Raw genomic sequence first — 12,939 nt, forward strand, 5'->3', positions numbered from 1 at the left:
GAATTAAGTCAAAGGCAAATGTCACATGATTTCATCTATATGTGGAATCTAAAAAACAAAACAAATGAATAAACAAAAAGCAGGAACAGACCCATAAATACAGAGAACAAACTGATGGTTGCCAGAGGGAAGGAATTAGGGGGATAGGCAAAACAGGTATAGGGGATTAAGAGGTGCAAACTTTTAAAAAATGTTTTATTTATTTTTTTGAGAGAGAGAGCACAAGGGGGAAGGGGCTGAAGGAGAGGGGGACAGAGGATCTGAAGCGGGCTCTGTGCTGACAGCAGCAAGCCCAATATGGGGCTTGAACTCACAAACCATGAGACAATGACCTGAGTTGAAGTCAGACGCTCAGCAGACTGAGCCACCCAGTCACCCCAAGAGATTCACTTCTAACTATAAAAAATAATTCATGAGGGTGAAAATTGTCTCCTAGGGAATATAGTCCATAATATTTTAAGACTTTGTAGGGTGACTGATGGTAACCACACTCACAATAGCAAGCACTGCATAATGTATATAATTGTCAAATCACTATGTAGTACACCTGGAACTAATAGTATATGTCAACTATACTTTGGCTTCAAAAAATCTAGCCTCATCTAATCCTAAAAAAAATGGTGGAGAGTGCCAGGGAATGTTCTGAGGTCACTTTGTATCCTTAGCTGGGTGTTCTGTGTCGTTGCCAATAACTTACCTCTGAAGGCAGTTTGTATCCTCAGCTGGGTGGTCTGTGTCTTTGCCAATAATTTACCTCACTCCCCTCCCCTGGTCATTTTTTTAGCTTATTTATTTTAAGTAATCTCTACATCCAACATGGGGCCTGAACCCACAATCAAGAGTCACACACTCTTCTAATGAGCCAGCCAGATGCTCATCCCCTGGTCATTTTTTTAACCTAAAGATTATAGACTTCAACAAACCAGTTCATTAACAAGGGATAACTACATTGAGCTCTAATGATGAGACACAGGGGGAGAAAACTTCCAGGAGCACTATTCAGGAATATTAAACCAGTCTTCTACAGTGAGGAACAGAGGAAGTGGAGATATTCCCTTCCAAGATACTTGGGAAATATCTGTAATTTCTCTCATTTATTTCATCTTGTGGTTCACATAGATGTTGAAGTGAATGGATCCAGATTCAGAAATTTCATGAGGAGAAAAATGGAAGTGTGAGATTTGGCTCCCTCACTGCACTGGTTCTCCTCTGAATTATAGCAAGTTTTCCTTTCATTCAGTCAAAAAATATTTATTGAGCACCTACTATGTGTCAGACACCGAGGTAGGCTCTGGGCCTAGGATGGTGAACCAAATGAAGGCCCCACCCTCATGGGGTTCACATTGTAACGTGGAAGGCAGACAAGGAACAACGACATTTATAATGTCAGGTTGTGGTAAATGCTGAACAAAACTAGAGCAGGATGAGAGGAGAGAGAGTGATGGGGGTAGGGTGGTGGGTGGATGACACTGTGCCGAGATGAGAACAAGGTGAAGGCTGTGCACATACCTGGAGGAAGGGTGTCTCAGACAGAGAACTCAGAATATTGCAGGTAAGATAAGGTAGGCTGAGACAGTGCTTGTCCCCACACACACCCCACACAGGGTAGATTTACACCTGTCCGTCCCTTCTGTCCAGCCTGGCTCCTCTGGTGACCAGTCACTTGCACCAGGAAGACTGACTGAGGTATGGAGCATTGTCTCCTGCCATGGAGAGAATAGAGCTACCTTGTCTACCCCAGGATGAACCCTTTTCCTTGCTCTGCTTGGCGCAGTGCTCTTCCCATTTGGGTTGACTAGCCGCCAAACCCCAAGTCCAACAGACCTGAGGAAGTTGGGATTTCCTCTACTGAAAGAGAACACAGAACACTGCTGTGTGGGTTCTAAGAACAGCCAGAGGGCGATGGGTCTTTGTATTTCTGGCAATGAGGAAGGCTGAGAGGGGCTCCTAAGTTAAGGCTTTCTTGACTTTTACCCTCAGAGGCTCTCAGGTCTCTAGAGAACTTTCTGCCTTCAGATAAAACCAGATCACACCTTATACTTGCCACTGGGTGTCAGACAACCCTTAGCAAGTCTAGATTTGTGCTGACCAATATAGCAGTCACCAGCTACATACAGTTATTGAGCACTTGAGGTGTGGTTAGGCTGAAGGGAGCTTTGCTATAAGTGTAAAATATACACCAGATTTTGAAAACAATATAAGATAACAATGTGAAATATCTCAACTATTTTTACATGGATTACATTATTTTATATTCATAACATTTCAGATCTATTGTATTAAATAAAATATAGTACATTATAAAAATCAACTTCATTGGTTTATTTTTACTTTTTTAAATATGGCAACTAACAAATTTAAAGTTACATACACCGGTCTATTATATTTCTATTGGATGGCACTGGTCCAAATAGATTCACAGCTGGTTCCTTGAACCTGATCTAATCTATGCCAACAACTCTCCACTGACTCAGGAAGTTCTTTATATCTAATCTAAATCCCTGTACCTATATTCAGAATCCCTGCCTTCCTGTCCAAGCCTTAGTAGAGATGGAGATGAACTGGTTCCCACCTTCTTTGTGATACACTTTCATGCCTCTGAATATCTTTATACCTCTTCTTGTAACCTTTTTTCTTCAAGGCTGACTAGTACCAATTCTTATCTCTGATGGTAGGGATGGGGAGGAGAGCTCATTTGGCACAGTGAAATCACCCAGACATTGCTCTGCCACATAAGGAAATTCCCAGAATATTTTTCATAGAATGGGTTATTCAGAGCTAGACAAACAGCTCCCTTGAGCCCGTGGAAGGTTAAAGGCAGCCAGTTCTATTTCAGTCTTTATCCTCTGGCCCTGTCAGATCTGCTGAGGACAGGAATGAAGCTGTTTTCCAGAATTCTCCTGTCTAGCAAAGGTCCCAGGAGGTCATACCAGTTTTGAAATGTATCACCCTACCTCCACCCCAAAAACTACCAGGCTAAGACATTAGTTGAATGCATTGGGCAGCAGGACTCCAGTGGACACAGGAGGAAACATGTTGTTATTACCCCATCTACGCAGGTGATGAGACACCAGAACAGCCTGTCGAGTTCCCCGCCTGAATTTTTCAGCCTCAGAATCCAACTAATGCCCTAGGGGATCATTCAAGACCCTATTCTACTCATCCTCTTTCCTTTGCACCCATAGGATTTATTTGCCAACTCTTCTCACCGCGGGGGTCTTTGCCAAAATCTGGATCCTGCAAATACCCTCAGAGAATCTGACCAAGCTACCCAATGCTACCAAATATTCTGGACCTCTGAGCTTCAGAGACTCCTGTTTTGCCTTTCCTCTGGCTTCAATACTTCTCTTCCTCCCTCTTGTGTTTATCTGCTTCCTTTCTTGCTTCCATTTCCCTCCATTTCCCCCTTCCTCCTTGCCTAAGCTTTGGGCCTGCCCTTGGCACCCCTGGACATGACCTCCATTTCCTAGTGACATTCATGCTAATGAAGTCAGAGACTATTCTCTAAGAACCATATATGATACCTAGTGTCAGTGTTCAGTGGACATCCAGTGGGAGTGATGGTGGGCCGAGGGGAGCCACCCAGCAAAACCTTTGCCTCTGAACAATGGCAAGATGCAATAGCATTAGCTTACAAGCATGGAGGCATTTGTGAGGTTCTGTCCTGGGACCTGCAGAGTGTGTGTTGGCTTGAGACTACCATGAGATGGGGAACTGTATGAGTGGCCACAGAAAACCACTAAATATGATAAATAGGAAGAAGTAATTATTTACATTGTAAATAAACACATGTATGTGGTTCAGCAGACAGTACAAGTAGGAGAGGGCTTGGAGGTGGAAGAGAAGCAAGAAGACAAAGCGTTTGGAGTAAGCAAGTCAGTGATGAGTAGAAATGACAGGGCAGAGGGCCCTGAGGAAGGTGGGAAGTGAATCTGGGGAAGCCTGGAGAGAGGATGTCTGATGTGTCACACTGGGGAGCAGCAATGGGGCTTTTTGAGGGATGGCAATTAGACAGGACAACACTGGCAGAGAGCCAGATGAAGAATGAAGACTGAAGATCATGGTTGGCAAAACCCCTGCATCTCCCTCAGGGGTTCCCAGCCCCACAGCCTCCAGCAGTCACTGACCCCCAACCATTCCTCAGGCCCTGGTAACTCAGGGACCTGAACTGGCCTTGGCCATCCAGCTCATGAGACTCTACCTGGCTTACGGATAGGGTGGTTGAGGAAGGGGAGGTGTTGACCCGGAAGTGGCTCTGAGGCCTCTGTGCTGGGTGAGATTAATCAGTTTCCATGAGGCTGGTGGCATTCAGCAGGTCATAAGGTGTCCCATGGGGTTGGTGATATGTCGAGGGAGGGATGCTCACCCTGCTTCCCGTCAAAAGTTGTGGTAGGACAGTAGATCTCTAAGGCAGGTCTGGGTTACAGGAATCCCCCACTCCACCCCAACAGAGGCTTTCGAGGATGCCATATTTATTAGTGAATGTGGGGTTGGGGGATGAGGGGTGTTCATGGTTGCCAGCAGGTTGAGCTGGGGCTTGCCTTGGAAGAGACCCCAGGACCAGGAGGGTGTATGGATGCTATCATTGTCCCTCAGATCTCCACGGCCCACCGCATCAGGAATTTCCAGGGTGTTGCTTCTGCAGTTTAGGGTGGCCAGTGGACAAGAAGGCCTCTGATAATGTGTGGTCTCCCTGCCAGCAGGAAAAAGACTGTTATCCAGAGAACAAACAGCTGGTGGGAAGGGTGGAAGTCCTTCTGACATGAGGCTAGCAACCTCTTGAGTGGTCTTGGTCGGCCAAGGCAGGAGTCTGTGTAAGTGCACCTTACCATTCTGTTTTCCTGCACCTTCCAGGCCAGGGGGTAGGCAGCCTTCTGTGAAGAACCACTGGATTGTATACTTTAAAAATGGTAATTGCTCAGGGAGCCTGGGTGGCTCAGTCGGTTAAGCATCCGCCTGGCCTACTTCCTCCCACCCCCCAAACCTTCATACCAACCTTCTAAGTTTCCCCAGGGCCTTTCATTGTGGAGGTGACAAAATCCATGCATCATGGGCAGAAGTAGAATAACGGAAGAGAGGCAGGATGAGAAAACAAGCCCCTGAGTCCTAGCAACCAGCCTCCTTTCTACTGCCAGGAGGGGCAGGGACTGCTTGGCTTTGTGGCCCCAAGCAAGTCACTTGCCCATGGGCCTCGGTTGGCCACCTAAACACTGAGGGGATTCGACTTGTGTCCTCATGGCCTGCCCAGCTCTGACATGTTAGGATCCTAGGTGAGGGGACCTCCTGCTTTCCACCATTATTCCTAACCCAGAGTGGGGAGAATGGGCACATTCCCAGAGCTCTGGCAAGCCCCTGGAGTACTGAGAGAATTCTCCTTCACCCTTTGGCTCTGGTTGCCCCCACCCATCCCCCATACATATCAGGGGGAGAAGTGTTAAGGAGAAGAACTATTAATAGAACTTTAGATTTGGAACTAGAAGAAAATTTGGAAACTCACTATATCACACCCTATTTATTGTAATCATTTTAATTTTATTTTTAATATTTATTTACTTTTGAGAGAGAGAGATAGAGAGAGAGAGAGAGAGAGAGAGAGAGAGAACAAGTGGGGGAGGGGCAGAGATAGAGGGAGACACAGAATCAGAAGCAGGCTCCAGGATCTGAGCTGTCAGCACAGAACCCGACACGGGGCTCGAACTCACAAGAGCTGTGAGATCATGACCTGAGCAGAAGTCGGATGCTTAACCGACTGAGCCACCCAGGCTCCCTGAGCAATTACCATTTTTAAAGTATACAATCCAGTGGCATTTTGTTCATTCATGATGTTGTGCAACCACCACTTCTATTTAGTTCTGAAATATTTTCACCACCCTAAAAGAAAACCCTGTACCCACTGAGCAGTCAGTCCCCATTTCCCCCACCCCCAGCACTTGGCAATTTACCTTCTGTCTTTATGGATTTGCCGATTCTAGATATTTCATGTAAATAGAATCATACCATATACAGCCTTTTGTGTCTGGCTCCTTTCCCTCAGTGTGATATTGTCGAGGTTCATCTACACTGTAGCAGGTATCAGTACTTCATTCCTTTTTTTGACTGAATAATAGCCCATCCATTGTTTTCATCCCATGAGTAATGATTGGTTGATAACTTCGTTTATGGAGGGCCTCCAATGTTCAGACACTTTGCGGGTACTTCATTTATTTTATTTATTCCCCTTAGTTGTACCCTCGTGGCTCCCACTGTGCCATGGCTCCCACTGTGCCGAGGAAGAAACTGAAAGCCTGAGGTCATATAGCTGGTCAGTGGTTAAACCAGGGCTAGAACCCTGGTGGGGTTTTGATTCCCAGGTACCTAGGGGGCTCGAGGAAAGTGGGTGAGAGGGCAGTGGCCAGAAGGCCAGGAGAATCCCAGCCAAGGAAGACGACCAACTTGGGGTGTCACAGGGGCAAGAGGAGGTGAGGTAGGCCCCCACCATACAACTTCTCCCCTTCCAGCCACCTCCCTGCTGCCTTCTACTGGGTTTCCCATACCCAATATCCACCCCAGCTGGGGTCAGCACATTTCTGACCAACCCGATTTGCCTGTCTCTACTCTAGGCCTTTTGCCTCTGGCCCCCCATGACAAAAGCTGAGGCATTTGGGGTCAACCACAATATAGGCCCAAGGCCCTGACATTATGCTCTGGGGTGACTACTATTTTGCCTTAAATCTCCACTTTGTTGTACTCTTGTTCCTCCACAGAGACCTGGTCAGCCTTCCTCAGACCTGACTTTTCCATCTTCCAGCACCAGCCTTGGCCCGACCTCTGCTCCCCCAGACCCTGCATGGGAACTGCAACCCAGCAGAGTTGCTTCTGGTCTCTGTCCAACATTAAAATGATCTAGGGAGGTGTGGAATTGAGGTTATTTTGTCTAAGAAGCTTCCTGTACCCTGACCAATCCCAGTTTTATTCCAAATGGATTATGGGAGTAAAGGTAATTTCTTATTCACATTTCTTACAGTGCCTTTCCCCCCACCCCAACACACACACACACACACACACACACACACACACACCTTCTTCCTCCCCACTCCTCATTCTGTCCCTAAAAGCTGTATCCTCCTCTGCTCTCTCTGCTCTACCTGATTCAATCCTCCCACCTGCTATGAGAGCATCCTCCAAGGAAGACAGATAATCATCTAGAGTTTAAGTAGAGTCTCTAGGAGCCTGGGAGACAGAGGTGGCCTGCAGTTGGAGGGATGGTGCAGAGGTTCTTTTCTGCAGAAGCTTCTTGTTGAAGGTGCATTGGTTGAGAACGCTGTAGCCCACAGTGGTCCCTGCCCAGCTGGAGGCTTTACTAGCTCTGTCCAGGTCTTCTCTTGGTCTTCCTCACTAAGGTTTTACCAGGTTGTGCCTTGGAGAGTTGATAGAGGGGCAAGGCAACCCGGTTCTCTATCAGGGTTTGGTAATTCCTCAGGAGGTCCTGGCTCAGGGGTGCACTAGGCAGGAAGGCCAGTTTTAGCGCCTTCTCCTGGTAATGAGGCAGAGGGTTTGGGCAGGGCCAGCCCCTGGCGAAATCATTGGGAAGTGGGTTGGGCATGAGCTGGAGGCCTCCAGGCTCAAACCTTCCACCAGCTGAGATGTGCCGGTACCTGTTGGGGGAGAGGGGTGTGGAGAGAACAAAGAGGTCAAAAGAGGGATGCAGTCATGGTGGAAGGAGTAAGAAGGAAAAGTTTGATGCTTTTTTCATAGCTTACCCAAAGTTTATTTTCACAATGCTACAAAGGTAAGCCCCCAAATTTATAATTCTTCATGTTCCTCTTGAAAAAAAATTTTTTTGAAAAGCCTTAGTATTAAATATCAAATCATGCTTAAAAATTCTATGGACTTGGGAAGCCTTGCTGGCTCAGCCGGTAGAGCATCCGACTCTTGATCTCAGGGTTGTGAGTTCGAGCCTTACACTGGATGTAGAGAATACTTTTAAAAATTCTGTAGGCTTTTTAAAAAATCTGAATCATTTCAACTTATGACAATAATAAAATGCTAACCAATCATGATCCCAAACTAAAATCATTCAAAATAAGAAAGAATCATCATTGGGATCCTGTTAGATTTTTGATGGTGGCAAAGGGTGACCAACTGTTGTCATTGATGTGAGTGCCACAAGAAAATAATGCATTTGTATTCTGAAAGTATATTTGTCGTGCGCATCCTGAGACTGAGGTATAAAGCCATGTTTTGCCAATATGTTTCTATTAAGCTAACACAAGCTAACGAATGATCAGGTTGTAGGGAATCACTTCTGTCTCTCCTCCTGATTGGATATTGGCCTATCCAGATAGCATGCACCCTGTGTGTGTGTTTGGTGTTAAGATGGTGAAATTATGTTGTTTAGATGGTCAGTCTCCTATCCTTTTTACATATTGTATCTCATTATCCAGATTCTGTCTTTCAGTCCCACTTCCTCTGCTAACACAGTGCCAGCAGGAAGAAGAGAGAATGAAACTCAAGGGCCCCTTCTCATCTGGTGAACTTGATGATGTCTCAGAGCCCTTCCTGCTCTGACCTGCTGCCATATGACACCTGATCTGATGGCTCCCTCTTCTACAGGCCTGTAGTGTTAGGTTCAACCGAGAGAAATGGACCTTTTAAAAAACATAGTTGAATAGTGGCAAATTTCCTGTTTCAACATGCTTTGCATCTCGTCCAGTAGATGTTCTCCTGTTTACTGTCTTTGGTTTACATCAGACATTCTCAGGCCTGGCTGCACATTAGAATCACTCCTAGGAGCCTTTTGCAAATTCCGGTGCTCAAGCTGCACACCCCCAACGCCAAGTAAATTAGAATCTCATGGGTGGGTCTCACACATTTTTTAAAAAGACCCAGGTGATTGTATGTACCATCAACCAGAGTTGATGTATGCATAAATGGGTTTATGTATATGTACAAATGTTCTATTTATGTATAAATGTTTTATTTCTCAACATCATGGGTTTATGTATAAATGTTCTATTTCTCAGCAATATCATGAGTTTATGTATAAATGTTCTATTTCTCACCAACATCATGGACTTCTTGAAGCTTAGACCTGTCTGAAGTCCTTTCTGGGTCTCTCATGTTCAAAATGTGCTTGGTCGCTGATCTAGAGACATTTTTAACTATATTTTAATGCCTTAGAGAACTGCTCGAAAGGAATAACACGACTGGATGGGCCTTTCTTCCCACCATCCTGTCTGGTTCCCACCTAGTGAATTTGTACACATTCTTCAAGGTCCACGTAGCTCAGGTACCACATCCTCCGTGAACAGCAAAACCTTGCCTGTGACTCTCTCATTCCTGGCTCCAGGAACTGGGCCTCCAGCAGCAAACAGAGGGAAACAAGGATCCTTCTCTCACGGGGACAGTGTACTAATGACACGATTTACTGAGCCCCCTTCTCTACACCAGGCATTGTGCCTTTTTGTCTTCTAACAACCCTGCAAGGTACCAGGTACATCTCCAATCCAGACTTGAGGAAGTCAGGCTTAAAGAAAGTCAAGTTTCTTTGTTGTATAGCAAGTTTGGGATTGAGCTGGGAAGACTGCAACCTAAGATGTGTTTGGCTCTTGAACCCACAAGGCTTCCACCATCACACACAGGTTTCCTGTTTGCCGAGCATTGTGCTAAGCTCTTTCTATGGATAATTGTATTTCTCTTATGCTGTCTTTATAGAACATTATATCACATCAGGAGTAGCTGTGAACTTCTTTGATTCCCCAGGTAGACAGGAGGGGAAGTGGAGCACAGAGGTTAAGAACACAGTTCTAAAACTGAGCTCTCTAGGTTCCAATCCCAGCTCTGCCACTCACTGGCCATATGAACTTGGGCGAAATAAGTGACCTTTCCGTTTCAGATGCCCCCTCTGTAAAATGGGGTTGATAGTAATAGTTTCTATCTGGGGTAGTGGGAGGGTATAAGTAATATAACTCAAGTGATTAGAACATCTGGCACTATTATTTCACTGAAGTTTATTTTTATTTTTTGAGGAGTGATCTAAGTTTTATCACCTTTGTATCCCTAGTGTTAGCACATACTAGCAACCAATAATCTGTACTGCGAGGGCTGCAGAGAGAAGCCAAGGTCCTGAATAATCTTCTCTCAAAATCACCAACTGTTGGCATTAAAAAAAAAAAAAATCAAAAATCTCCACAGCCTCCCCTCCAACCCTTTAGTGCTTCTGTTAATGCCCTTGGGATTGGAATTTGAGATATTCTGTCCTTATTCCCCACTCCGTTTCCTGCCTCTTCTCCCCTTGACTAGACTGGAGATTTGTGTGTGCTCCCACAGTGGCAGGGAGGAAGGGCTGTTGGGTACTCCAGTAACTCCTTCCACACTGCTGCCTCTTCTCAGACCAGTCAACCCTCTACCCCCTTCTTTCTACCTTTCTGAGGGCTTCCTACCCTTCCAGCCTTTACCTGGTTTCCCCACAAAGGCTTCCTGGGGGAATGCTCCAGCCCACAGCACCCCCTCCCTCTTCTGAATTTCTGTAGTAACATGTTTTTTTGTATAGTGCTCTCATATATTCATTACCCATTTTCTCTTCACCGAGGTTGGTAGACATGGTGTTTACTGTCCCCATTTTATCAAGGATGGAATTGAGTCTGGAAAAACGAAACAATTTGCCTAGTCTGGACTTTAACCTAAACCTCTGACTCCAGATCTCAGGACTTCCCACTAGTAATTGATGTTCTTACCACACTCCCTATCCGTGTCACATTTTGGGCATGTAGCACGCGTGGGCTTGAATGGTCAGCTGCCTTTCCATGCATGTAGGTAGGTCTCTGCCTTTCATAAGCTCCCTGCAGGAAGGGACTGGATGATATCTCTCTGTACTGCCAGGGCCTAGCAGGTGTTAAGCACCTAGTTGTATCCCCTGCATTCTAGTTAAACGGTTAAGCCTCTCCCCTGGCTGTCCCCTCTCTTGCTCCCACACCTTCCTTCCAGCTACACTTAAAACAGAGTTTAGTTGTCAGATGCCCAAAGGCGTGAAGGTCAGAGTACCAAGGTAGGCGTCATCAGAAAACAGGAATCAGAGAGAGGAAGGAGCTCCTCTTACTTCTTGAACTTCCTCGAGGGCAGGATGTTGCCCTTGGCGTCGAGGGGAGGTGCCCTTGCTTCACTCCTCAGCTTGAGTTTCTCCAGCTCCCTCAGTTCCTGCACCGTCCTGACGGTCACCTGGTTTTTCCTGTTGTCGTCCGCGAAGATGGGAGTACAGCAGATGAAGGTCAGAAAGCTGTTGGGACCCATCCAGGAGGGAGGCGGGATGGGAGGCTCCGCTGGGGGGCGGCCGTGGGCCCCGGAGTCCGTCAGCCAGCGCCACACGTTGCTGTCGTAGGGCCTGTCGGGCCTGGTGGGAAAGGTGGCTGGCAAACGGCCCACATCGAGCCACGTGTGAAAGCCCCACGTGTGCGGCGCCGCGTCCTTCCAAGGGCGGATCAGTCGGCGGCGCACCTCGGATTTCGTTTCGGTGCAAGGCGGCGGCTTCAGGGCCAGCCGGTGGTAGGCCTGCCGGGTGAAGCCGGGCCACTCCCCGGGCTCACTGGGGAGGAGGAACTCACGCCGGGCCCGCGGTTGGTGGGTCAGGAGGGGCTCTCGGGCGTGGGCCATCTAGGGAGAGACAAAAGGGTGCCGGGGGGACCGCTCGGCCTCTCTTTCCAGGAGCAGCCGCAGAGACAACAAGCTGCCGGCCTCCTCGGACCCCGGACTCTCATCAGGACACGGTGGCCTGGCCGGAACCCTTCTCTCCGCGCCTGCCCTGCCGTCAGAAGTTATGTCCGCTCTGTAGGATTCCTCAGCTTTCGCTCTCTCTCCGTCTGTTGGGTTTTGATTTCCCTTCTCTCCACTCTTTACTCCACATCCTCCGCGCTCTGGCTCTCCCGCACCCCTGCCTGGAGCTGGTGCTCCTAAGCCTGAGGATACTGAGGGGTGGGGGTGGGGGTGGGGGTGGGGTGGGGGGTGGAGTGAGGGGTAGTGCCCATTACCCGGCAACGCGCATAGAAGGAAAAGCTTTCTCGGGAGAATGCAGCCCAGGTGCTCTTCTCTCCCGGACTCGACCTGTTACTGTCATTGGTGCATTTCCCTCACTTCTCATCCAAATACAAGCAAGTATGGAAAATATCTAGAAGGCTGCCTCCTTCCCTTTTCTGTGTCCCACCTCCCGTGAAATAAACAGTAGCAAATATGTATTGACACTGTGCTAAATACATCTACAACTCAGTTAACCCTATAACCCTGTGAGCAAGCGTTGTTACTGTCCCATCTCAAAGATGCAAAAAGCAAGACACAATGAGGGCAAATAGCTCACCCAAGTGGCAGAGCTGGGACTCGAGCCATCTGTCTGCACTACTTATCATATATGCTCTTCTAAAGTGCTTCTCCCTCCTTTCCACCCTAGGACTTTATTGATCCTAAAAGCTCACCTGTCTCTTGGGCCCACTCCTCTGTCATTTCCACAGCATCACCCTAGTAGGTGGGGCTGGGAGGTGTAATAACCAGGCACCTCCTTTCCTCTGCTCTGAGCTCTGTGTTCACAGTAGTACAGGATTAAGAGAGGAAGTAAGTGGAGAGCTCTGGGCCACATCTACTGACCAGAGGAAAGTATGGCCCATCCCAGGGGGAAGACTTAGTCCAGCAGGGTGCAAACAGATAGGCTGTGGAGATGGGGCCCCACCTCCTACCTGTAAGAAAGGTTCTTGGACATGGAGTGGATTATTCCGCCCTCTGGGTTGTCTCTGTGGGCTACTGGCCATTCCTCTTCTGGGCCTGACTGCCAGGAGGAGCAGCTTGGTAAGGGAAGACTTTCCTGGCAGCATTGTTTGCTGTTGGGGTTGCTATGGTGATGTTTCTTGGATGGTGTCGCAGGAGGAGGCCCTTACCTCTCCCTGGGAGCACTCATCAGTCCCCTGGGCCCTGGCTGCC

General features: G+C 47.6%; 1 protein-coding gene across 1 annotated transcript; it reads right to left on the reverse strand.

The window, feature by feature from the left end:
* Window positions 1-7,168: 7,168 nt before the first annotated feature.
* Window positions 7,169-12,892, reverse strand: TEX52 (testis expressed 52). Its single transcript, XM_049624899.1, has 3 exons — window positions 12,699-12,892; window positions 11,078-11,628; window positions 7,169-7,634 (listed from the first exon to the last, which is right to left on the reverse strand). Exons 1-3 carry the CDS (start codon window positions 12,831-12,833, stop codon window positions 7,340-7,342), a joined length of 981 nt encoding a protein of 326 aa, XP_049480856.1. The 5' UTR covers window positions 12,834-12,892; the 3' UTR covers window positions 7,169-7,339.
* Window positions 12,893-12,939: the final 47 nt, after the last annotated feature.

Source organism: Panthera uncia, chromosome B4, assembly GCF_023721935.1.
Source record: "Panthera uncia isolate 11264 chromosome B4, Puncia_PCG_1.0, whole genome shotgun sequence".
Lineage (NCBI taxonomy): Eukaryota > Metazoa > Chordata > Mammalia > Carnivora > Felidae > Panthera > Panthera uncia.